Genomic DNA, 26,825 nt, shown 5'->3' on the forward strand with positions numbered 1-26,825 from the left:
CAGCTTGAACTCTGGCATAAGTGAATCCTAAAAAAAAAATCTAATAGGAAATGCTCTAAAAGCTAACCTCTCTCCCCCACTGTTGTAAAAATTGACAAGGTACTACAACCCTAATCCTTGCCTCCGCCTCTCCCCATATCCCAAGATAGACATCTCTATCAGCAGGCCATTAGGCAATTTTTGCTTGAGGGTTTGGAACAGGTAGTAGCCGATTCTGTTGTCTAAGGCCTGGTATTTCACATCCCTTAAAGCTTTTAAAGGAGGCGTTTTTATTTCATTAGCAAAATCAAATTGTGTCAAAGAGCAGCAATATACACCGCTTGCCTCAAGCTCTAGAATGGCCTTGTGATATCATTAAATTACAGTGCATTTTTATGCACAACACAGCCTTTTTATATCACCTTTACAGATGTTTATACGTTTCAGGGTTTCCCCCCTCCTTCATCATCCCAAGCAACTTTATCCTTGAGTAGAAGATTTTACAAGAAGGTTGTCGTTTTCTAAAAATTCCTATGTTAAAAAAAGGGAGGGGGCATCTGCAAAGTATAAATTGATGGGCCAGTGTAAATCAAGGACCCTAGCTTGCATGTCTGCTTGTGCGATGAGATGTTTCTTTCTGAGTCACATTTCCTGATTGATTGATTGATTGATTAATGTATATACTGTCCTTCATCAAAAGATACCAGGGAGGTTCACAGAATAAAATACAAAGATAAAACACAAGTAAGCAATTAAACCAAAACACAAAACAATGCTCCCCATTCCCACAGACACTTTTAAAAGGCTGTAGAATATTGATTATAGTGATATTATCTAAATTTGAAATTGAGAAACCGAAACAAGAAACTACTACGAGCTGAGCCCAAATCTTCCAGTTCTAAAAACTGGGGCTTTTTTATGACTCTCTCAAAACTCTCTTGTATTTGCCAAAAAGAGGTGCCACAAGCAAGGAGGGCTGAAGTGAGAGAGGACTTTAAAATTCTACATGGCTCTGCTACAGCATCCATTCCTGACTGGGAAACAAAGTTCCCAGTGCCTGTCTGCTTAATGGACTAAGCTGGGAGGTGTGGGGAGCATTTTATGTATAGCAATAGAGTATTCTAGGTTTTAAAGAATACTCCTTTACTGTTGCCGAATTGCTCCCTGCCTCTGTCTGCAGTTTGCCAGGGTATGTTTTAGGAACGTTGGGCTCATGGAAATAGTGGTGGTGAGGAAAATTTTCTCTGTTTTTGTGTTTTCAGGGTTTATTGGCGAACTCTCAGAAAGACCTCAAGATCTGTTTGTTTATTTTGTCAGAGTTCTCAGAGAAAGCTTACGTAAAATGAGTTAATTGTGAAGCGAGTTTGTGGGGGATGGTGCTTGCCCATCTGTAATTGCTTAGATAAAGTTGGTGGTATGTCCATTTCCACACTATCTGTAGAATAACAACATCCTATAACCAATCAGATTATCAGAATTCTCTTGCCTGTTTTGTCAAAATGCCAGGCAAGAGTAAAACAAAGTTCTGAGTGGAGAATAGTAATGGGGAAAGAAACTAAAGGGGTATCCCACTGGAACATAGTAAGAAAATAGACCAACACAATGTGGTTTATTAAGACCTTCCAGTTACTCTCTTTTGCAATCCCACCTTTTAATTCTCCCTCTCCTCTTTTACCCCTGAGCAACCATGGAAGTACTAACCACCGGAGTTAGATTACAAACACTCTTGAAAGACAACTTTCGTAATTATCCCCTCATTCATTTTTTAAAAAAAATGATTAGGATTACAATAAATTTATACACATGGCCAGAATAGTAGAAGAATATACAGTGGCCTTAAAATTCTGTCTTGCTCTTCTACTTTTTATTGATGCTGCTCCTAATTCTTAAGAATGAATGTGTTATGTTTGGGACACTTCCATTCTCCTCCATATTGCCATTTTAGCTTGTTCTCCTGTGGAATGTTCTGGTACTTTCTCCTGACTTGTTAGATAAGCCATTTTCAGTATTTTTATGTGAGGAAACATTAATAATGCCATATTCACAAGGGTAAAATAATTAGAGGTGTGCACCAGTCACAAGATTCAACTTGCATCTGTAGCTTTGGGAAGCAGCCCAATCTGTTTCAGAACTGCTCTGTGTCTTTCCAATTCAGATCTAATTCATCAGATTAGATCTGTTAAAAAATGAAGCTCTGTTTCCTCCCACCCATTTCACTCTAATGGGGAATTTAAAAATGGTTATAACTTTCCTTTTTCTTTTTCACAGAAGTGGATGAAATTTGAAAGCAAAAGAGCCCCTCTAGTTTAGATTAAACCTTAAAGGCAGACACATCAAGGTGTTTTAATGCAGGGCACTTTTAAAAGTTTGTTTTAAAAAGAAAAAAAGGTATTTTATTTTTTTACAAGACACGGATGTAAATTGCAGGCATGGCCACTATTTCTGAAGAGATGAAGCCTGCTACATTTCACAATGATAGATGCAGCCATTGTCCTACAAGTCATTCTCCACCCCCAGACTTTACTATTTGGGGGTGGCTAAATGCAATGGCAGAGGATCCCCAGGAAAGTCTGAAGTGGGGGAAAATGTCAACACTTTTACCACAATAATTGTTGATGAGGTGACAGACTTTTCCCAGCACCCAAAAAGAGCAACAGATTTTTTGCAATCGAACCTGTTTCCTATAGGAGAGAGGTATCACCACTGACGTGCATAGGTGGTGGAGGGGGGGGGAGCATAGATTCAAGTAAAAAGCAAGCACAGTGTTTAATATTTATTTCAGCATCCTTCTCCCAAATCACTCTGATTGGAGTTTCCTGGAAAAATAATTCTCTCATTAAAACCTAGAGCTGTCTGTCAAAATTAAGGATCTTCCTCTCGCCTCTCCACAACCTCCATAGTTAGTTTGGTTTTTCTAAAAAAGACACAGAATCTACATTAAAAATGCAGTGTTTTTAAGCAAAGTGAGTCAGGATAGGGAGGCTCTGATCCAGCTTGATGTGCCATTTTAACAGTGCATTCTGATTTGGGAAAATGGGGAACCCGACCCCTGTTTAACCTCCTAATTCTGAAAATTACACAAAGCCAATACATACCCCTAAAAATAATATTCCCTTTGATACTTTCCAGGTCAAATTTCCTTTCAGCAGCCTTGAATGCAAAATGGTTCCTAAAAATTTGGAAGCTCAGCGGCAGTAAGACCCGATGACTGTGCTCATGTACCTGTATATGAGTACTACAGCACTATATAATGCCCATACCAATTACAAAGTGTTTTAGCCCCTACGGATTTTAGTTTGCACCAAGCATAATTTTGCTCACTCTGCTTATTGCCCTGTTTGTTCTGTTCAGGAAAAAGAACCAAGAAGTATATCTGAGCTATGTTTCCATGGAAAGAGAAAACATATTCTTCTACATGAACAGCAGACTGGTTCCAAGATACTTTCTGTTTTGGATTTAAACAAAAAACAAAAAACCTGTGCTACATAGATGACAATTTCACTATTTTATATATAGATTCTTAGAGGGTTAAAAAAGCAATTGCAATTAGTGGAAGCACTGTAATATGTCTGCACACACTTGCACTATAATGAAAAAATGAGTTTTACCTGCCCAGCTGTGAGGTGGCTTTTGCAAGAGTTGCAGTAGTACCTGACACATACAGAACAGACACATGCTAGTTTGTGTTTTAGAGAGTTGCAGGGGGAGCGCAGAACTTTGAGAGTCTTGGTTCAGGTTCTATACAGCAGACACAAGCACAGAGCTTATTTCAACAATAATTTCTGTTAAATATACTAGTGCTGTAAGCTGTGTACATTAATTTGCTATTTGTTTTTAATTTGTAAACCTCTGTTTTCATTTTATGTGGGAACTTTAAAATAATATTTGACAGTGTTTTCACAACATTGTGGCCCAGCTGTCCTGAAGGGTTGCTACTGTGTCGTCAAATAGAGCTAATTTTAGCCCGAGTAAACCATAGATCTGTGAAATGGCTTAAACATGTAGTAGCTCTCACCCAAAGTAATGGATATGAAAAAATTATTTCAGGTCCAGTGCAGATAAGATGGAACATTGATAGAGTAATCCTATATGCGTCATCTCAGAAGCCCTACTGAGTTCAATGGGACTTACTCCCAGATAAGTGTGTATCGGATGATTCCCCCCCCCACTCCCAAATTGCAAAAAATACCAAACTCAGTATGAGGAGAGCTATTTTAGCTGTACTAGTAATCATAACTACCTGCACTCACTTGATCACACCTGATACGTTTTCTGTGAAGTATGACATTCGTCACATCTGCCAATGCAATGAAAAAAAATGTTGCTTACTTTAGGTTAGTCGCTCCCCCCACTGTTTACATTTCTGATCATCCCGAATGATTAAGGCCTGTTATTCAGTCATCTTAGATGGAAAAATTGCTTTCATAATAGAAACTACAGTTTCTGTCTTCACAGAGGTGGGTGATAGATAGCCTCACTGAAGTGAAGGCATGATGTTTCGACTCTCTGCAAACCAAGGTTTCCTACTTTCTACTTCCTTCTTTAGAGAAAACCCACCTCTCTTTCCTTGCCTTTAATCATAGTTTAGCATTGCTTGTGTGTGAATGATAATATGGTTAATACTTACTATGGTTACAAGAAGGTGAAAATCCTACATTTGGCTCCCAGTTTCCTAGACAATGATTTGCAGGGAGCTCACCAGTATGGGTTGGAAATTGACTTATGCTCAGCAGAGTTCTGCTCATACTGCAGGAGGGGGTGAAGGCCTATCCCTTTTCTCTCTGTGCCCCCTGAAAGCCTTCTCTGGTGGCTTGGGTGATCCCCCAGAACAGCACAAGGCAGCACAGGCAGCTGCAGGTAAAAGAGAAAATGGGTGAAAATTGCTGCCCCTGCTTCCTCCAATAGGCAGCCTCTACAAATCTCATTCATTTCCATGAATAGAAGCAGCTCTTTCATTCACAGAAGGAACTGTCCTGGCTGCCACCCAAGAACAACAACAGGTGTACTTTCTTGGAAGTAAGAAGCCAAGTTTTATTCAGACAGCATAAACTCAGCAACAAGAGAAGAGAAGAAATTCGTTCAGATGCCCCTGGACATCAGCGATGAAGCATAGATCAAACCAAGCTTTAGGGTTCCCTAAATGCATTTCAGGGACAAGACCAGAAGTCAGGTTTGCAGGTTCAGGAGCTGCAGTCTGAGACTGTGCATGAATGAGCATGAAGCTGTTCCAACAATTGGCCACATCTACCCCGCCCCTTTAAACAGATGTGCAGACCTAGCCAGGCCCTCTTTCTTGGAAACTGGGTCTGCCCCTGCCTGTGGAAGTGCTGTCATTTGGAGACAATAAATGACTTTCATTCTCCATTGACAGCTCAGTGGGTGCCATGGAGCTCTCTCCTCTGGCACTGAAAGGGCCTCCCTGGCATTGGATAACCCCACCTCCTCCCACTAAACCAAGGAAGACAGGGTCTGTGAGACTTCCAAAGGGAGATTCTCATCAGAAGGGCTCAGCTCCTGGTCCAGGGCTTGATTGGGAGACCTCTGATAACCATTTGTCTCTTCCTCCTATTCATCATCACCTGAATCCTCAGGGAGGGAAACACTTTGGCTCCTACCCATTATCTGTACTAGAAGAATTTTGTGGCATGTGGGGTTTTTTTCTTGTAAAGCCACCAACTAGACATCTTGAGCTGAATAGATGAATATAAACATTTCAGGACTGTAAAGATATAATAGAAAAGCAGTATCATTGTGGGATAGATAAGGAGTCCAACATAAAACAACAAATTATCATTAATGGAAGGGAAGGGGCTACAGAAGTTGTATATGGTAGAAAACATGTCGGGGTTTTTTTTAATCGTGTGTACTGTAAGATACTGTAGTTTTCCTCAGCTGACAATATTTGTAGTGAATTTGAGGCTTTTTAATGCTTCTTAATGTACCTATGTATTTCATATTTGTACAGTAGAAGTTTCTGGTTACAAACCCAAACCTAATAGAGGTCACTTTCCGTTCTGGAATAGACTTTCCATTCTGTTGGAAAGTTTTATTGTAGACTGGTGTCAATCCTATAACATAATAGCAGAGAGAATTTAAACATCAGAGCCTTTAGTTGCTCTGTTGTCTAGCCTTTGAGATCATTCTGTAGTCCACTCTTGGACTACAGAGGCTTTTAAATCTAGACTTAAAAGTTATTTGTTGATATTTTTTATATTATTCTATTAAGGATTGTATAAATTTAATGTAACTCCTAATGTTGTCAAAGTGCCATAGTTACTTGCATAGTAGATGTTACAACATTCATAACATTTATACTTGAATATGAAGCATTGATATATGACCATAAACAGTTTATATAGATAACATTCAACTGCTAACTAAACATTAGAACAAAAAAGTGAAATATTATTGACAATCGCCTTAAAGCATAATGCTTTGGCTTTGTGTACTTGCTCCTGCTCCTGCTGGCCACATGACCCGGAAGCTGTCTGCGGACAAACGCCGGCTCCCTCGGCCAGTAAAGCGAGATGAGCGCCGCAACCCCAGAGTCGTTCACGACTGCACTTAATGGTCAGGGGTCCCTTTACCTTTACTTGCTCCTGAAATGTATGGCATACAATCATTAGAAAATTCTTCGAGGGTGGGGTTTAAGGGTGGGGCAGAATGTAGGAAAAACATCAAAGTTCCCAGTCTGGAGACTGCCATTGCAGCTAGGGAGAATGGGAAATGGAAGAGTCACTTAAGCAAGTGGTTGTAGGGAGAAAACGCATCAGGTGAGAGTCTAGATAATGAGGGTGGGGGAATATTAAGGTCTTTGCTGGCGTGCCAGATTCATTCTGTCCTTTGATCAAATAATCTGATGATGATTATCAGATTTATCAGATTTTAATCTAGTTGTACTATTTTCCCCCACAACATTTTTCTGGAGTGAGTCCATCTCTCACCTAATCTTATTTCTGTTCATTGCCTCTATCCTTGCTTTTCTTCTTCTGTTCGCTCTGAATTTCGCACTGCCTCACCCCCTTAGTCCTGATACCTTATTGTAATTAAGCCAAAATATTTGTAATAATCACACATTTGACCCTTGCTTCCTCTCTCTTCTTCTTTCGCTTCTATATGTCTCTTTTGGATTGTAGGCCACTTGGGGGGGGACTGTTGCATCTGTTCTGTGTAAAGTGTCATGTGCACAGGATTCAAGCTCAGCTGGTTTTTTCTTACCTATTTCATCATTTATATCCTGGCAATGGCCTGGGAACTGAACAGCCTCTCCTGATTAAAAACTCATTGAGAAATAGAACTAAGTGTCATCGGCATACTGATAGTACCTCACCCCAAAACTCCTAATGACCGCTCCCAATGGCTTCATGTTGGCATTAAACAGAAGCAGATATAAGATAATCCTCTTGGTTGTTGTTTATCCCATTCATTTTGTACGCTCCTGATAAAAATCACGTATCTGGTCAAATGTTAGCCATTCTTATTTGAATAGGTTTTCACGTGTTGAAAAGCAGGGGAAGTTGCATGAAGATTTTTCCTTTTGCAAACAGTGTTTCATCTAGTACAATTTTTTTGGGGGGGGGAGAAGGGAGAGAAATGAAAGAGCATGTAAATGTTGACCTATTGGAAGTGCATTCCCTTGACACATTCAGAACACATGCAAAAATGGTGATGCTTCAGAGCAAGCCTTTTCACAGCTTTCTCTACCGCCCAGCCCCAAATTGTTCACCATATTCCTAGCAGTAGTTAAGGCCATTATGTTTACGTTGTGAAACACCCTGTGATCTGTGGGTGAAGGGTGGCATATAAATGCAATGCAATGCAATCAATCAAGTAGCCAGTCCAGATTTTGGCTACATGGTGGTGCCACTAAGGTAAAATGAAGATACTCTGGAGTGAAGGCAATGCCATCACCCACAAATCTTCACCTATAAAATATTCCCTACATGAAGGACATAAGCCAGAGAACTATGCCACCTCACTGGCTGACTTGCTTCTTCTTCTTCCTAGGTGTAATTCTGCAACATGCCATTGACACAATAATAACAAATTAGTGGATTTATACTGGACCAGCCATGCACCATTCCACTTCATTAGTGGGTTCCCAGATGTTGTTGGTCTACAACTCCCATCATCCCTGAGCTCTGGCCTTGCTAGCTAGGGGTGATGGGAGTTGTAGTTCAACAACATTTGGTGACCCACAGGTTGAAAAAGGCTGCTCTACAATGATGCCCAGTGTTAGGGAATCATTTCAGTCTGGAAGGGCACTATGGCGCAATACAAGCAGGATGAGCCACTTGCCTGATTCCCCCCCCCCCAAAAAAAAAAATGTGTGAAAATTGCAGTATTTCAGCAGGAAGCTACAGGACATTAGAAATGAAGCAGTATGTCCACCCCAAGACTTTTATAGGCACAGACAGTATTGAAAATGTAATCACATATAACTGCCCTGACACCATCATGAGCCCAAATTATCATGTATAGACTGTAAAAAGGACATCTGAAGGGCCCCTCTGTCAGACTAGTTTTTAGAAGGGCAACATGCCTTCTTTTCTAATATGGGGAAATATTTTAAATGTGTTTTCTCTAATCTGAAGTGATACTGTCCTTAGCTTTTCCTTTCAAATGAAGAACAATACAAATAAAAAGTACCTCAGATAGTTTTCTTTTTCTTTCTTTTTCCTGGATGTATGTGGCCTAATTTGTTTTACATAGACTGGTAGGCTATCAATGTTCCACAAGTGTTGTCACAGTATTGTATAGAACAGCTCTTGCGCATTCTGGTGCTTGACAAACTTATTTGCACAGTTGGTCACTGTGTGCCAATTCAAACTGTCAGTTTAAAGCTGCACAATGAAAGGGAAAGTTACGTGAATGGGACCCAAGTCTATTGCAGGCTGAAGCTTTTAGCATGGTAATAGATACTTGGAATAATAAATCTGATATGGGGTTATCTGTGTTTCAGTTTGTTCACCTTCATAGGCTTCTGCTTCCATTGGCATTGTAGCCTTTAATGCCTTGCCTTTTAGCATTATAGCTCCAGATGTGTCCTGGACATTGTGGATTTTCTAGGGTGAAACTGTCTCAGGTGTATCAATAGGTCTTGAAATATCACAAGACATTTCCATTTAAACATGAAAAAACACCAAAACCTTGAGTCCTAATATTGGTGTATTGTAGCAACAATTTCATAATTAAACTTTATAAATCTACCTATGCATAGGATGCTGTACTTCCTACTCGCTGATCCATCTTCAGCAAAGGTCATCAATGAGCTGACAAATGTGTCCAGTTGACCTTTTATCAGTTGCATCTGATAACTCTTTCACTTTGTCGAAAACAGGAGCTAGCAGCCATAACTTCCAACTTTGTATTTAATGGATTGCCTACTGCAGGGCACTATATATTAATCCCTGAGGACAATTCTGAAGATTCAAAAGCTGCAGCTCACCTCTTGACTGTAGAATGAGTAGTTGCACTTGAGTAAAAGTAACTCAAAGTCCAAGTGAAGACTCTCCGCATTATCAGATCATCAAGTCACAGTTCCAGATTTGCCACGCTTGTGACGAGGGTTGTCTTGAAAATGACGGATCCACTATATCTGTCATAAAGGAATGCCAAATCTTATTTAAAAGTGTCTGGAGCTTCTAGTAACAATAGAAGAAGACATTTCTGACATTTGCAAAGGAGTGGGATACCATCTGTGTAATAATTTTAGGGAGTTTTCTCTAAGAAAACTGTAAAAAACATTATAAGGGTCATGATTCCCAAATCTTACTCCAATCCTTGGGAAGAAATTATATGCCAATATCTAGGTCCTATATCTTTTTAAGGTGTTCCTGAGGTCTACGAGTTATATTAACCAATATAGAGTACAAATTAGAAAGGAATCCTTTCCCCTCTGTACCAATAGTCTTTCTCCTCCTGCCTGTTGAGCTCTTCTGAAGAAGCCCTGATATTTGAGGGACTGGGAAAAGCTGGTAGGAGCTGGCCTTTTTCTGAAGGTTTAGAATATCTTTCATGTTCAGATCCACCAAGCTTCTTCTGTCTATTCACCTTTATGAAGAAATGAGGGGTGGTTTTTTTTTTTGTTATACTAATATTATATAGCAATTTCTTTTGGATGGTTTAGGAATCATTTCATCTTAAAATTGACATCAGTTTCAATACTCACTTGCAGAGCTGAAGTGTAAGGACTAGGTTTTTCCTTTTCTTTTTGCTAAATAGCTGTGCAGACCCTGGTCCATTGAGAACAAAATCTGGTGGTTGTCCATTTCAGACAGAAGGATGTAATGAATGAGGGCAACACAAGCAAGGCTTGTGGGTGGGATGGGAGTATCGACTGGAGGGTTGTGGTTTGTTTTTTCTTCAAGTACATGCAATGTGAATCTGAAATCCATAGTCATGGATTCTGGTATCATTTACATTGGATATGCATGACGTGTTTGATGGGGGGCATATGTGTTTTCAGAAACTGAAAAATTATCAGAAGCCCTTTAAAAAACCCTAATGTTTGAAATGGCCTTCCCCTACCCACTCCTCACTTCTCTTCTGTGTCTGATGAATAGAAATGAGAGTCTACAGCCTTTAATAGTACTGGGTGAAGGGAAGAGAGACAGAAAGAAGAAAAGGAACCAGTACTTTGACAGATTGTTCATTAAATGTCCCTTTTATTGAGAATTATAAAAACAAGGTGCTTAACACTGCTGGGTCATTAATGTGATACATTAAAAGGTTACTGTCAAGATAATTTTTCAGTTCTGAAAATTGACGGTAAGGGTTTATGGACAGTGCTCTTAATATTCTGCTTCGAAGATAAGGTATCTTTTAACTTGCCACTTGACAAAATCATTATGTTGTTATAAGCCTACTCGTGGAGAGTGTGATTAATGTTAAAGCATAAATAAAACCTTATTTGAAGTGGGGTGGGGGGAGACTTGGGTTGCTTATAGCAAATCCTAATTTAACAGATGTTGACTTGTGTACAAGGTGGTGATGTGGAAATACTGAGTGACAGGATAGTATACAATTAACCTTGTTTAATTCTTTCATTGTCTTCCACCTACAGTGTGGCATTTCAAATCCACGCTTCCTTTCCAATAGAATTAGGGGGAACCGCTTTGCTGATATTAATTAGCATTTGTGATACAAATAGCCATCTTTTTGGGTATTTGTGAGATCTCCATTTTCCAAAAGATTTTTTTTTTGAACTCCTAGAAATGTGCTGGCAACACATGGATGGGAAGAAATAAGAGAAACACTCTAGCAAGCTCTGTGCATAAAAGGAATATTGCATCTTGCACACTCCTGATTACCCTGTGTAAACAGCTTTTGACATCTGTCTTTATAGTTTTTGAGGAGAGGAAGACTTTGTTAAAAGAACCATTTTTGTATAGCAGTCACCATTTCAGACTTGCTTTACCTGTAATATGAAAGCAGATGGTCTGCATGTCTTTTGAATATTTATAACTATCAAAAACAATCTCTTGTTATTCACCCTTAGGCTTATGAGATGTCAGGACTGTTCTAGTTGGGGGGGAAATCATCTTGGGTGTTTACAGAAAGAGGATTACATTGAGCTGAAATGACTATACATTTTCCAGTTTAATATTTGTCCATCAGCTGTTTAATCGTATTTAGATAATTGTGTAAATAAGTTGTTGTAGCCTTTGCCCCCTCTGCTGATAGAGCTTGAAAGCTTTCAAGAACAATGAGCCAGTTATATAAATGATTCTTTTTCATTTCCAGTTTAAACAATCAGAAAGCACTATGAAAGTTCCGGCTATGATACTTTTGGAAGGGCATACTTTTCACATGCAAAAATAGACTAAATATCTCTGTTCTTGCAGTCATCTTAGAACATCTATTTCTTAAGTTGCCTCCTAGGTCAGATAGCACTTTTTTGTAAATTCGTATCTTCTTTGATGAAGCTGTTCTTGGTCTTCTTTACAGATATGTAAAAAATTATACTTAAAAATGGCAAGTGGGGGGTGGGTGGCATGGAATTTGGGGACAGTGGAGGATAAATGGTTTTGTGACCTGAAGCTGAGCAATCACAGATAACAGATTTTGTAGTGGCTGGTTGATTTGGCAGCAAAGCATGAACAGTTTTGGTTTAGATGATTGAACTGACCTGATTAACGTTGTTTTTTCCGTTGCTTCCCAGAATGAACAACAATGCATTTTTAATCATAAGCCATTTACGACGAGAGAACCTACAGGTCATAGTTAAGAAAGGCCATCTATAATATGCTGTACTGGTTGATGAAGATTGGATCAGATATAAAAGTACACCTAGGGATAAATCTTCTCTTGTCTTAAGAATAAACAATATATATAAAAAAAAGACGAGAGACCTCAGGTCTTCCCCGCCCCTTTAAATCACAAAATGTATACGAAATTACTGAGATGCCATCTTATCCCATATTATGCGAGGCTAGGATTCAGAATATAGGATACATTTTAAAGCTGTCTAGATGAAGCAAAAATGAACTTGGGTGGGGGGTGGGAATCAATCCCTATTGCCACATAGAGATAATTATAAATAATGTATTTGGCTGTAAAAGAAAGCTCAGTCTGTGGCAGATGGTAGCATCCCAGTGTAGTAGGGCTTTTGGAAAGGTGGCACCATTTCAGATCAAATCTTCATCAGACTCTCAGAAAAAGAACTACAAGTACTGTGCATGTATAAATTTGGGTACTTTTTGATCTTAGAGACACATATGAACTCAAGCAATTTCGCAGTGGATGTGCAGAGACACAGAGATCTGTCGGCAGTTTAAATTGTCCAATTTTTTTTCCTTTCCCAGGAAAGGGCAAAAGCTGTTACCAGTGTCACTATCTGTGACACTATAACTTGCTATATTTTATGTTATTTCTTTTTTGCAGCCATAGGCAGCACGGAGAAAATAACTGAAAATACGTCTTTGCAAATCTCTTTGCCAACTAGCAATATTTAAGTTAACTTTAGAAGTATTTGAAGCGGAAAGAAAAATGGTAAAAGCCAGCTACAGAAAAATCTCAGTGCGAACCTTTAAATGTATTGCAGTGTTATATTCACTTGGGAGTTGTATATTTGAAAGATAATATATATATATGAAAAAGTCCTTTTCATGTGAAATTGAATGAACACAAGATTGCCTTGCAGAGAGTTGACAACAGTAATCTTTTAGCTGTCTTTCTGATATGATACTTAGCTAGCACGTGACAACAGGATTGACAGCCGTCTGTCATTTTATAGACTTGAAAAGTCCCACAGGTGTTAATTCTCATGATGTCTTTATCTTGGCACTTCGATTTTGGACTTCCATGATTTCTGCCTCATGCCATTGCTTCACCATACATAGTCCTTGTACTTTTTTGATCCTCTGCTACCCACCTTTATAGATTCATAAAGTAGTATTACAAACAAGGTAGTTATCTGATCAAACCCCTCTGGTTCATTGTAAGAGTTATGATTAAAGAAACTTAGATGGCTTGTCACCCATCTGTAAGGATGGGAAGAAGGTCTAATATACTGTACCACACCCAACAGGTAAATTGTGTTGTCCTCTGAAGGTGAGAATTACAGATGCAAATTGGGGGGGGGGGATTGAACTTCACTATAGTACCTGGTATAAGAAGCTTAGCCACTATCTCTGCTTTGAGTGAAGGGTGGATCCATTCAGATTCATCTTAATGTATTAAATTGATATATTTCCTTGCGTATGTTAAGGATTATTACTTATTGAGCCTGAAAACTAAAAATAGCACTTGATTAGTGGGGGAAGTAGGGGATAAAATTATTCTAGAAAATTATTCTTTATAGAAATACTATTACAATTTTAGGTTTGCATAATTAAATAATACCAAATGAATATGATGCAAAAATTGAATCTTGTAGCTTCCTTCAATAAGACTTATAAGCCGATATCTTTGATCATTCATTATAAATTGGTCCTGGTTTGCCATTTTTTCCTACGTGGGTGTACCTGTGTTTCCATAGTCATGTGAGAAGATCGTGCAAGCTTAGTTTTTGTTGCATTTTCTTTCCCTGGAAGCCTCATAACATAGCAGCTTTAAAATGTGTCAAAACAAAACTTTACATGATTTTTAACACAAGGGAGAATATGTGTTGTCTTCCATTAATGTATGTTTGTGTGGAAAAACAGCCCCCAGAGGGTCATGGGCTAGATAAAAATATGACATAATTTTTGCAAGCGATGCTACGCTGGTATTTCTGTCAAAGATACTGGGACAAACAGCAGGGATCTAAAGAGTTAGAATTCAATATGGTATTGAGTCTTAACATATTATCCATCAGATAATTAAAATAATGTCTTTTGTTAAACATCTCAGTAATACAGATGCTTTTGCCCTCCTTTTTCAGAGTATGATTTCTTCCATTGTGAACAGCACTTACTATGCAAACGTCTCGGCAGCAAAATGTCAGGAATTTGGGAGGTGGTATAAACATTTCAAGAAGGCAAAAGATATGATGGGTAAGCATAAAGATAAGAGCTGAAGTAATGGTGACTACTTGTTTATAATTTGAAGCACTTTTAAGCTTATTCAAATTCTGGAAACTTGGACTTGTTTTTGCTAATAAGTACAAGAGATGAGAGAAAGTTTTCCTGCTCCCAGAACACTTTTTGTACGGTGTAGCCAAGGAAAAGGAAGAAAGCTGTGTAAATGCTTGAATGTTAATAATGTGTAGTTTTAAAAATTAGTATTCATTAATATTGGCATACTGACACCTGTTAGTTTTCTCAAAGTTTTAGAAATAAAAAAGGGAATCGTAACATTTTGAATATTGAAAACATTTCAGATTTTAAATCTGTCATAAGGCTATCATAGCAGAAATAATAATAATGACCGTATGTTGAAATACTGGTTTAAGAAAATAATCTCTTGATTTAAGAAAAACTAAATTCACCATATTTTTTTGCTCATGGTTTCTCAGTGAACCCTGTAGCCAAAGGATTCTCTTGACTGTGTGTATGTACCATGATTATCCCTGCATCTCCATTAAGATGTTCTCCTCCATATCACAGGGTTTACTGAAACATGGGGCTAATAACTTCTGAATGTGCCAAACACCCTGGAGTGAAAACAGAAGTCAGTTCCTATTTGAAGCTTCATGTTTCTTTGAAGTCAAATCAAGAGTCCAGTGATGGATGTCTATATATAATCTGATCCAAATTGCATTGCAGTTAGTGATATAATTTACATTACAGTGGTACCTTGGGTTAAGTACTTAATTCGTTCCGGAGGTCCGTTCTTAACCTGAAACTGTTCTTAACCTGAAGCACCACTTTAGCTAATGGGGCCTCCTGCTGCTGCTGCGCCGCTGGAGCACAATTTCTGTTCTCATCCTGAAGCAAAGTTCTTAACCTGAAGCACTATTTCTGGGTTAGCAAAGTCTGTAACCTGAAGCGTCTGTAACCCGAAGTACCACTGTAGTTAAGCTATCCCTGCCCATTTATCTCAACATTTGTGTGCCTTTTCTAGAATGGAAAAAGCATACTAAAACCATAAAATTCACCAGAACATCACATAAAACCACAATCTGTACCAAAACACTAACTGGATTAAGGCCCATCTTTATCTGTGCAAGACCTAGTTAGATAGGGATTAGGATGTAACAGTTTGCCAAAAAAGGCTTTTCTTAAATTATTTTACTTTTTTTGAAAAGTTAAGCTTAGATAGCAGCCATTGACCTTCTCTAAGAAGGAAAAAGGAGTCAGACTACTAGTGAAATTCATGCATGCTTACTCTTGATGACTGCCATATTAAACGATGGTTCGCCTGCGATGGTTTGTGTGTGGTGAGACAGCTATCACAGACAGAGTAACACAGAGAGCCTTCCTATCACTTTGCTCCACATTTTAGCCACATTGTTTTTCACTGGAGCCTGCTCACACTTTTAACTGCAAACTGGGTGGTGTAACATCAGTTCTTAGGTTGCGGTCCTATTACACAATGACCAGGCGGTAAGTCCCATGAATTCATTGGATTTATCAGTAAGGGTGGGGCTTGCTTCTGAGTTAGGACTAAACTGTAAATGGCACTGTCATTTCTACACCTATTCCTCCCTAGGTATGGGATTATGGAAAAATGTGTGTGAAAACGGGTTGCTGTATATGGCCAAGTCTGCAGCACCTGTCAGCCGCCGCTAGCAGAATGTCACAAATCAGCACCCCACAACGGCAGAAAAGGCTGCCCGCAAGGCTGTTGTGGGCAGTTTGCAGCCTGATTTTCACAAGAATTTCTTCACAAGTTTTTCCGTACCCAGGAATGAAAACAGTGGCTATTTAAAAAGTGACGAGGTGTTAAAATATGTACACAAATGTACAAATGAGGCCTGTGTTAACCGAACCACAGTTTAATATACAGAAATCACTTGTAACTTCAGTACCTTCCGAAATAAATACTCTAGATTCAGCATTTATTTTCAGTTTTGTTCAAGTTTTTTAAAAGCTTTCCGATGAACATTCAAATGATGGAGCTTCGCATAAGCTTCTGCTATGTATTCTCAAAACCAGATGTGTATGGTTATAGTACCCAATAACTTTTGAGAGACTGTTGCAGAATTTCATTCCCCATATTAGCTGTTCCATTAGAAAAGAAACCAGTTTTCCACCTCTGCATAGCCAGGGATTTGCTGGCCGTGCTTTTAATAACAGCATTGCATTCACTTTTCCTAATGCTAATAATAATAATAATAATAATAATAATAATAATAATAATAATAAACCATTCTAAAACTACTGGCTGGAATACACCCAGAAGTTAATATTTGTCCAATAATAACAACAATAATGTAACTTGAAAGAAAAATCTTTAAAATACTGTCAGGTGTTTTTTGGGGGGGGAACTTTAAATAGTGGATGTAAAAAGGAACAGGCTGAATACAAAGGTAATTTTTATTGTAATATATGAGAGACTCAGTGTTTGTAAGCTGAAGCTTTACTAAACTGCTAATGACAATTGCCCTCTTCTAGGGAGTAAAGAGCTTTCTCAAGTTTTCCAAGAGCCTATTGGCATCCAGCAGGTGCCTACATGATGCTTTTTTCAGCATCTGCTAAAATCAGTTTTCTTTAGAGCAGACCTTTCTATCCAGATAGGTAAAATGTTTGTTTACATGTGTTTTAATATTTTTATCACTTATTGCTGATATTAATTATTATTTGAGTATTTTAAAGAGCTGTTTTTGCTGATCATTTTATTGTTTTGGCTTCCTTGTAATCCGCTTGGAGATTTTTCTTTATAATAAATTTTATTAAATAAATAATGCATTGTCTATAAAAAAATACAGCTGGGAAAATGCTAGCAATGTTTTATTGGCAATGCTGTGTAATCAAATAGAGAATAATCTTCTCGTGAAGATTATCAACCATGCTGCTATATATATGTCTGTGTGTCTGTAAAAAAAATGATCACCTAAGTAGTATCTCTCTTTTCCCCCTCTCCTTCTGTAGCTGAAATGGATAGCCTTTCTGAACTATCCCAACAAGGTGCCAACCACGTCAACTTTGGACACCAACCAGTCCCAGGGAACACAGCTGAACAGCCTCCATCCCCTGTTCAGCTTTCTCATAGCAGTCAACCACCTGTTCGGACCCCACTTCCAAACCTGCATCCTGGACTTGTATCTACTCCCATTAGTCCTCAGTTGGTAAATCAGCAACTGGTGATGGCCCAACTGTTAAACCAGCAGTATGCAGTGAACAGACTTCTAGCCCAACAGTCCTTAAACCAACAGTACTTGAACCATCCTCCTCCGGTCAGCAGATCCATGAACAAGCCGTTGGAGCAGCAGGTCTCAACTAACACAGAGGTGTCTTCCGAAATCTACCAGTGGGTGCGTGATGAATTGAAACGAGCAGGAATCTCGCAGGCAGTTTTTGCACGTGTGGCATTTAACAGAACTCAGGTTAGACTTTTCTTTAAAAAAAAAAAGCAAGATTCTTAATTTATTTATTTTTTGCCATCTCCCCTGTTCATTATTCTATTATTTGCACAAACTTAGACTTGCCGTGATGGATAAATGAAACATTGGTAGATGCAAAATTGGTAGCTTCTAGGAAATGTACTAGGAAATTATGACCACACTTAGCTGGTTCTCCTGCATACCCCCCCTTTCTTTTTTTTACTTAGTAACCATGGTTTGGAGAAGTAGTTAAAAAGTGCAACATCTTAAAGGTCTTTAAAGCACACTTTTAATATAAATAGTTTCTATTATTCCCAGACTTTGGAACATAATTTAAAATTGCACAACAGTGGGCCGATAGGCACATTCAGCCAGAAGTAGCTCACGTCAGTCATAAAGTGCTTCGCATCTATAATGTTTGCATTGCCTAGTCAATTCATTTGTTTAATGGGCACTGACACATACTATGGCATTAGTCGTTGTACCTGTTATGCTTTGGTTGCAGACTATTGGGGCAACTTTGAAAATTAACAATTAGTGATGCAGCAAGAGATGATGTTGCTGCTACATCTCCTGCCCAGTGTCATCTTGGATGTTGTTGTGTAAAGCTGAGAGAAAAATCCAATAAAAGAGTAGGCAGGGGATGAAGCAATTGTAACCTCTTCTGCTGCACCAGTAGTGTTAAAGCAGGAACCTGTGTCCACCACAATACTGTTGGACTCCAGTTTCCATCATTCCTGACTATCTATTTACTATGCTGATGGGCACTGATGGGAATTGGAAGTACAGCAAAATCTAAGAGGGTCTGCTCCCCATGTGTTGAAAGAAAAGGGTAGATTCTGCATGTTGCAACTGGCAGCCCTAATCATCTTTTCCACTGCCATCCTTGAGTCCACCTCCCCCAACCCACAGAAGCCGAGAAGTTTTCATGAAACATTTGGAACACAAAAATAAATAGCAAGCTTCAACAAGGTTACCTAATCATCCTGAAGCAATGTTCTGCCATTTTGTGACTCCCCAACAAAGAAACCAAAGGAGGGCAAGAGTGGACCAGACTAGATCAGAGATGCCAACCAAACAGGGGAGTTATGAGCACACAAACTGGCGCTACCCATAAAAGGGACCAATGAATTGATAAACATACATGGTAAATGGTAATACGTGATATCAAACAATGTATGTAAACAGTCATAAATGGCAAAAAATGGAGATCACAGATGCCTAATAAAAAGAAAAGCCAATTATTCCAGCTACTGAAATATCTGCCCAGGATACAAATCCTGCAGCGAAGATTTTTTTTTTTTACAAAAACTTTACTAGTTCCAGCGGGAAACTGTTGCATTTCAATTTGGATTCTTCTTCTTTGATTTCATGTTTGTACCCCACTTACCTTTCCAAAATGAAGCCCAACGCTTTTGACAAGAGTAAAGTAAAAACAACAATATCAAAAAACTGCAACCAGGCAATATGAATAATTGCCTTAACTATAAAAATGCTGGAGTAAACAATCAGTAAAATTGATTTTCAGTATCTCAGGCAGCATCAGTTCAATTAATAAACAATGCAGAATTTATAAACTGAATCAATATATTTTGAAAGTACAAAGATTTCACTAAATAAAAAAGGGATAACATAGCACATACTTTCATCAGAAATACTTAAAATTAATTAGAAAAATCTTTATATACATGGAGAAGTTTCTTTATGCATTGCAACACTGTTTTGGTCTTTGTAATCTACATTGGTAGCTACAAAATAAATAGAATAGTTATGAAAGAATTAGAAAGCATATGAAAGGCAGAGCAGGGGGGTCCCCTCAGAATGCTCAGTCACTCACTCCTAAACTGCAAATATTTTCACAGCCAAGCTGATGGTGTCCTTTTCTTGAAAACCTAATAAACTTATTCAATAAAATAAAAATCTTCTGAGTAGAATATACATTCTAAATATATATTCCATATATAAAATTAACAATATATGGAGAGGGGAGGGTAGCAGGAATGAATTGCCTCCCCCAAAAAGTTGATAGCCCTTTTAAAGGGGTGCCACGTTCTCCATTTGAGTGTTCAGCTTTCCCGTTTTTGTGGGTGTACCTCTGAACTACATTCTCCTTTCCCCCCTCTCCAGTGAGCTACTGTACCAGAAATGGCACATACCCTCCTTACTTGAAACAAACAAACAAAGGTTGTGTGACCGGTATGGGCACCAACCTCATACTATAGGATAGTGGTGGGGAACCTGTGTTCCTCCAGATTTTATTGGATTTTGCCCTCCCCCCAAGCCCAGCTAACATTCCCAGTGGTCTGTTGAGTTGTAGTCCAACAACATCTGGAGGGCCACATGGTCCCCATCCTTGCTGTAGATTGCACATTGGACGTCCAAGAGTAATCTCTGTAGTCTGTATCTGTGAAGACTTCAGGAGCAGTCTTGATGCCAGATTGTAGCATGCCAGAGGTATAGTTTTTACTTTGACCGCTCCTTCTCAAGTTCTGATACAACAGCCCAGTTGTTTCTAAGGCTCCAAATGAGCACAGATAGTTCCACCTAGCCCTTCGTTTGTTTTCATTAATCTTGCCTCAAACAAAATCTTCCCCACTTTTTATAAAAGAAAAATATTCGTAGGACAACCATGATAACCCCATTTTAGTACGGGTTTTTAAAGTCCAGTTTTTCACTTTAGGTTTTTTACTTCATCAGTGCAAATCAATGTTTGACTTATTTTTGTTGCACAAACTCTTAGCAAGGTCCATCAGCCTGAGCTTTGGAAAATGTAACTGCTTTTATTCTTGAGTCGCTCATTGAAACAATGTGAATTGAAAATATTTGTGATTATTTCCAGCTCTGTGACTTCTACTGAAATGGAGGAAGGGTTTTTTTGGTAATATTACATCTGCTGAATTTTAATTAAGTTGAACGTGTGTGAATATAAATTGTGGGATATTTCTGTATGTGGAATTTACGCTACGGACTGAAGTTATTTTTAAATTGTTCTTGGACAACCAAGAACTAGTTTCACTGAAAAAAGCAGTTCCGATTAAGGGAGTAGTATGCTTTTTAAGAGCTTAATTTTTTTGGCTAGTGCACAGGAATCCACTAACAATTGAAGACCATGCAAGTTAGGATAGCCTTCCCCAGCCAGTCTTGTGGTCTGCAGATGTTTTGGGCTATAATATCCATCAGCTCTATCCAGCATGCCATCGGTCAAGGATGATAAAAGTTACAGTACAACAACATCTCGAAGGCACTGGATTGGGAAGGGTGCCTTGCGATTTTTGCTTAAGTAGTAGCTCTCATTTTACTAGTGTGCACATGAATTTTTCTGTAACACGCTTGTCAAAAAGTTGATGTTGCCATATTCTGGGACAAATTCATGCATATTTCAGTTGGTACAGACCATGATTTCTGTAATATATATTCCACCATTCCAGAGACGGTGGTTTCCACTGGTCCTTGTACAAATAAGGGGCAGGGGAAATATATTTTGTTCTTTTGTGTCCCACTTAACTGTCTTATGTCTTTTCCCTCATTTTTTACATAAAAAGAAACTTTCATGCAGCATTTTAATGTAAAAGATATTAGTAAATAGAGGGTCTATCTAAAAATCAGCTCTGTTAAGGCAAGTTTACTATTGTTTCAGATATTATGTGTAATACAAAGAGCTGTTTCATACAGAAGGAGCAGATATTTTGATTTGTAAGATTTCTTAGTCTTTTTGTTCATACATGCTTCTGAAGCAGCTACTGATGTTTCTACTAAGCATGTCTCTTGCTTATGCTCCAGGCTTCTACATGTATATATTATTTCACATATTTTAAATCTCCAAATATGATGGGTTGGGGTTTTTTTTTTTTTGAAAGTTTCATTTCTGAAATTGTTATCTGTTAATTTCTCGATTTTACCCTTTCCCATGGCACATATTAGTGTTTCTCTTTCTCTCTCTCTCTCTCTCTCTCACACACACTCTCTCTCTCTCTCTCTCTCTCTCACACACACACACACACACAGAGAGAGAGAGAGAGAGAGAGAGAGAGAGAGAGAGAGAGAAGCTGCAGCAATTCCATTAATCATTATTTTGTTAAATAGAGAAGAAATGCTTTTGGATATTTAAGGGGGGAAATCAAACTTTGAATTTGCACCAACTAAACATTTTTCAATGTGTGTCCCATAAACTGTGCTCCATACAACAACCGCAGTTTAAGAGAGACCCCTGAGTATAGGGCAGTATATAAATTCAATAAATCATCATCATCATCATCATCATCATCATCATCAATAAGAAGAGAGTAGTACATTGTTGAAGGGTCTAGGAAATCCTCTTGGAAGGTTTTAAATCCTTTCTTTTGCTTAGCAGTGACATTGATTAGTCTTGAGGACTTCCTTCTTGAAAATATATGCTTGGGAGGAAAGGTTCCACTCTGCCATGTTAAGCAGCAGGCTGGATCTCCGCTAACAAGTAGATCCGTTTTCAGGTTCCCTAGCCTGCTGCTTGACACAGACAACATGGGAACCTACTTGCAAGTAATTAATGTTCCATGCTTCTTCCATTGGGACTTTGAAGTCTCAGTGAACTGCAGGGCAGTATATCCGGATAAAATGAGGGGTGTTTGAATAAGGGGAGTGGAGAGCATTTGCAGTTTGGAAAGAGAGATTTTGTAGATGCCCCTTACCCCTAAACAGCTTCAATTTTAAAGAAATAACATGCGGGTACTGCAATGCCCATGCAGTAATTTTAAAGCCACATCAACGGTTTCCCCACACCACCCAGTTAGGCTTTCTTCAATTCTTCTTTCCTCCTTTTCTCCCTTGTCTTTGGCACGCTGCTTATTTTCCAGTAAAATGAAGAATGAAGATGGATTATTCAAAATTGATAACAGTAATGGACCATCCTGTAATGTTTTATTGAATTTGAGTTCTGTAAATTATGTGGTGGAGGGAAATTTGCCTGCTTAAGTATAACAGAAATTGCCACTGTGTTCGTATAATTCTTCATAGTGTAATTTAAGAAAAAGCACACTACCCATATCACTGTTTGAGTAAAAGGTAAAAAGGTGCTATTACACTATCATGACAGCTCTCCTCTCGCTAATAAGCGACAAAGATAAATGTGTCTGCTTATAACTTACTTGGCAGGACTCCAAACTTGCGGGTGGAGTTTGAAAATAATCTTCCACCTGGATATGAGATTTCAATCCATTGCAGTAAAGACAGCATATGAGGATGTTCTGCATATTTGGGAGCAAATCATATTTTTTTTCAGAGAGCTTTGAAGTTCCAGGAGCCTGATAAAATCTATCTGAATCAGTGATTACGTTCAAAGAGCAGACAAACTGGGGGCCAGACAGGCTATGTTTTAGTTCATATTGGCAGACACTTTCATTTATCTCCCTATTTTAAAGAATTCATAATTAGCTTTTGAAAGCACTGAAACTTATTGAACATATTTGTGCAATTACTAATGAAATATACTTGAATGATTTGTAAAGATTATGTTCATTTTTTGTGTGATGTGGCTGTGGCTTAAATTGACTTCTCCTGTAAGGGGAAAAACAGACCTCCTAAATTAGCACATCTAAACTCATCCTCTTTTTTCACTCATAGCAAAAGTTTAATAACAGAATTACAATACATTGACAAATTACTTTGACTGCATTAATGGGGTAATCGCTGGTGTAGCTGGTTGCAATATAATCACTGTAGTAATTATGCTTATATCTTATTTATTTATTTAATATTATTTACAGACCACTTTCTGCAAAGTGGCATTCAGTAAAAATCAATAAGAGCATTTATTTTTAAAAACAACAGGAATAAATCAGTAAAACCTATCAGCTACAGCCCACATGACTAGAAAACTGCTAGTTTATTGCAATAAAGAAATGGCATAATTTAAAGATTTGGGCATACCTCCTTTCAAGACAACCTCTTCTGACGGGAGTGTTGTGTAACACTTAAACCAGCCTTTCTCAGCCTTGGGTCCCCAGATGCTACTGGATTACAACTCCCATCATCCCTAACCACTGATCCTGCTAGCTAGGGATAGTGGGAGTTTTGGTCCAACAACATCTGGGCACCCAAGGTTGAGAAAGGCTGACTTAGACTCTAAGCCAGGGATGGAGGGCCAATGGCCTTCCAGATGTTGATGGACTGCATGGTTGCTTCCACACAGGCAACTCACTTCTAAAAGGGCATCTGCAATATATTTTGAATAAAACTTCCCTTTCCCATGTTTTCTTGATCAGTTTCCATGCATACACATCTGAATTAGCTGCACAATTGCTACATGACCTATCACTCTGCTGTACTGGCATATTAGATAAAGGTAAAGGAACCCCTGACCATTAGGTCCAGTTGTGACCGACTTTGGGGTTGTGGCGCTCATCTCGCTTTATTGGCCGAGGGAGCTGGCGTACAGCTTCCGGGTCATGTGGCCAGCATGACTAAGCCGCTTCTGGCAAACCAGAGCAGCACATGGAAACGCCGTTTACCTTCCCGCTGGAGCAGTACCTATTTATCTACTTTGACGTGCTTTCGAACTGCTAGGTTGTCAGGAGCAGGGACCGAGCAACGGGAGCTCACCCCGTTGCAGGGATTCGAACCGCCGACCTTCTGATCGGCAAGCCCTAGGCTCTGTGGTTTAACCCACATTGCCACCTGGCATATTAGATAGCTGTAGCCATATTCTTCTCTATAGATTGTCTCTCCACCCTAGGATTTAACCTTCCCTTTACCAAATAGCATTGGCTTCATATCAGTCTTCTCTCTTCCCACAATTGCAGCCAGGGCGAGAATCATGACTGAGTGCATAGTGATGGTGGGGGAGGGATCCTATTGAAAACCACCCCCCATTTGACATTTGGTGGTGGAGAAAGAGGGACTGCCCACTGGCTACAGAATTTAGAAGTAGGGAAGCAAAGTTGCTTTTCCATTTCTAGCTTAAAGCTGAAAAAGCAAGATAGGGTAGCTGTCATTGTCCGTGTCCAAAAATATTCAAGCTCCCATTAGGCATAGCCAACTTGATCAGTGGTCAGGGATGATGGGAGTTGTAGTCTAGCAATATCTGGAGGGTCACAGGTTTCACATCCGTGCTCTAGGCCATGGTGGGCATAGCGGTCAGGAAACTAGACGAGAAACCTGTTGTCTTTCTCAAGGGCAGACAAACATGGGGAACTCCTAATCCAGTGCTACTGGTGATCTGATTACATTTGGAGGTATAGACATTGTCATTATCTATACCTCCACACTGTCCACACATCTCATCCCTTTTACTTAAAGAAACAGTAGATGAATAAATCAACATACAGTCGTATCTTGGAAGTCGAACAGAATCTGTTCCGGAAGTCCGTTCAACTTCCAAAATGTTCAGAAACCAAAGTGTGGCTTCCGATTGGCTGCAGGAACCTCCTGCAGCCAGTCAGAAGCCACGGAGGCCCCATTGGACATTTGGGTTCCAAAGAATGTTTGCAAACCAGAACACTCACTTCTGAGTTTGCAGCGTTCGGGAGCCAAAACATTTGACTCACAGAGCATTCAGGAGCCAAGGTACAACTGTATTGGGTAGTTTAGGTATAGAACGTATGACAATCTGAGTAGTAATATAACTTTCAGTCTTACAAAATGGCTCTGATTCTCAGTAGATGAACTTGGGATTTCAAGTACTACTTTGTGTATTTAGGGATTGTAACTTCTTGGGGATACGAAGAAGTTGGTTTCTTTTGAGTATTCCATGTACCATCTTAAAAGAGTATTATCTGTGTATTTAATTTCTTCCACAGTAGCTGATGCCATCAAGTTTTCTCCAACAAATTTGATATAAACTTTGTCTCCTCTCTTTAAATGTGGCAGTTACTGCTTTGAACTGGATTAGTTATAGAATGCTCATAACTTCTCTTGGCTTGCTAACTTGAAGCAGCAACTTTTTCCAACTCAGGCCTTTTTGGAAAGAGGTTCTTCTGTAGGGTTGGAATAGTATTCTGATTTGTCTTTCCATGAGCAAATTGCTGGACTGTATCCAGTAGAATCAATAGCGTTGACCTGAAGTTTAAAAGAGCAAGTATATATGTCATTTCCCCCCTCAAGATTTTCATTGCAGTCTGTACTTCTGTTGTCCTTTAACTGTTGGTAACATAGCAAAAGTTATAAGATGTCCAGAATGACTGAATTCAGTTGCTGCAAATTGGATTATATTTTCGGTCATGAATTTATCTGGAATTCCAAAGTTATCAAAGATATTATTCAGTCGTACAACAGCACTGTGGCAGATAATGCCAGGCAAGGGAGTATCTCAATATACCTTTAATAGTAGTTAGTGTCTGCCAAATAATGTCCATCTCCCAGTGGGGTGTAGTGATGAAAGATTCTGTTGCCACAATCTGTTTCTTCTAAAACAGTCACAAGATAATATTTTGGTTTTTTATGTCATTTCTAGTATTGTGCTATCCGCATGGCTTGTTCACAACTTGTGATTATACTTTTATCCCCTTTGTGAACAAGGTCTAGGATTCTAGATTCAGGTAGGTAGCCGTGTTGGTCTGATGCAGTCGAAATAAATAAAAAATTGTCCAGTAGGACCTTAGAGACCAACTAAGTTTGTTCTGGGTATAAGCTTTCGTGTGCATGCACACTTCTTTAGATACACAGTGTATCTGAAGAAGTGTGCATGCGCATGAAAGCTTATATCCAGAACAAACTTAGTTGGTCTCTAAGGTCCTACTGGACAAAGTCTAGGATTTTTTTCTTCATAGATTTTGGTACAATCAGTACAGCTCCCATCTGTTATCAGCCTTTCCAATTTGCTTACTTGCCAATGGTCAGCAAAGTACTTTCTAGTCATCTCTGAAACATTGCTAAGGTTTAGGTATTTAGACCATCTCAGTGTGATATACTAGAAGACTTCTTGACATTCCAAATCTCTTTGAATAGCAATCTGGATCTGACAAAG

At 38.8% G+C, this 26,825-nt stretch overlaps 1 protein-coding gene and 1 long non-coding RNA gene across 54 annotated transcripts in view; one reads left to right on the forward strand and one right to left on the reverse strand.

The window, feature by feature from the left end:
- SATB1 (SATB homeobox 1) overlaps positions 1-26,825 on the forward strand; it is a 116,056-nt gene that overhangs the window by 43,499 nt on the left and 45,732 nt on the right. For 43 of the 50 annotated variants that reach the window (XM_083577858.1, XM_083577891.1, XM_083577852.1 and 40 more), the window contains 2 exons: positions 14,345-14,456; positions 17,436-17,890. In XM_083577858.1, the coding sequence (XP_083433984.1) occupies positions 14,345-14,456; positions 17,436-17,890 (567 nt within the window). The remainder of the gene's footprint in view (positions 1-14,344; positions 14,457-17,435; positions 17,891-26,825) is intronic. The other 7 variants (XM_083577872.1, XM_083577883.1, XM_083577870.1 and 4 more) reach the window with 1 other exon arrangement.
- The window catches only part of LOC310745589, a 232,257-nt gene continuing 229,019 nt past the window's right edge, over positions 23,588-26,825 (reverse strand). For all 4 annotated transcript variants that reach the window (XR_014540191.1, XR_014540192.1, XR_014540193.1 and 1 more), the window contains 2 exons: positions 24,539-25,918; positions 23,588-24,188 (listed from right to left, as the gene is read on the reverse strand). This is a non-coding gene — a long non-coding RNA (uncharacterized lncRNA). The remainder of the gene's footprint in view (positions 24,189-24,538; positions 25,919-26,825) is intronic.

The sequence above is a fragment of the Podarcis filfolensis genome (assembly GCF_964270895.1).
Source record: "Podarcis filfolensis genome assembly, chromosome: 12".
Lineage (NCBI taxonomy): Eukaryota > Metazoa > Chordata > Lepidosauria > Squamata > Lacertidae > Podarcis > Podarcis filfolensis.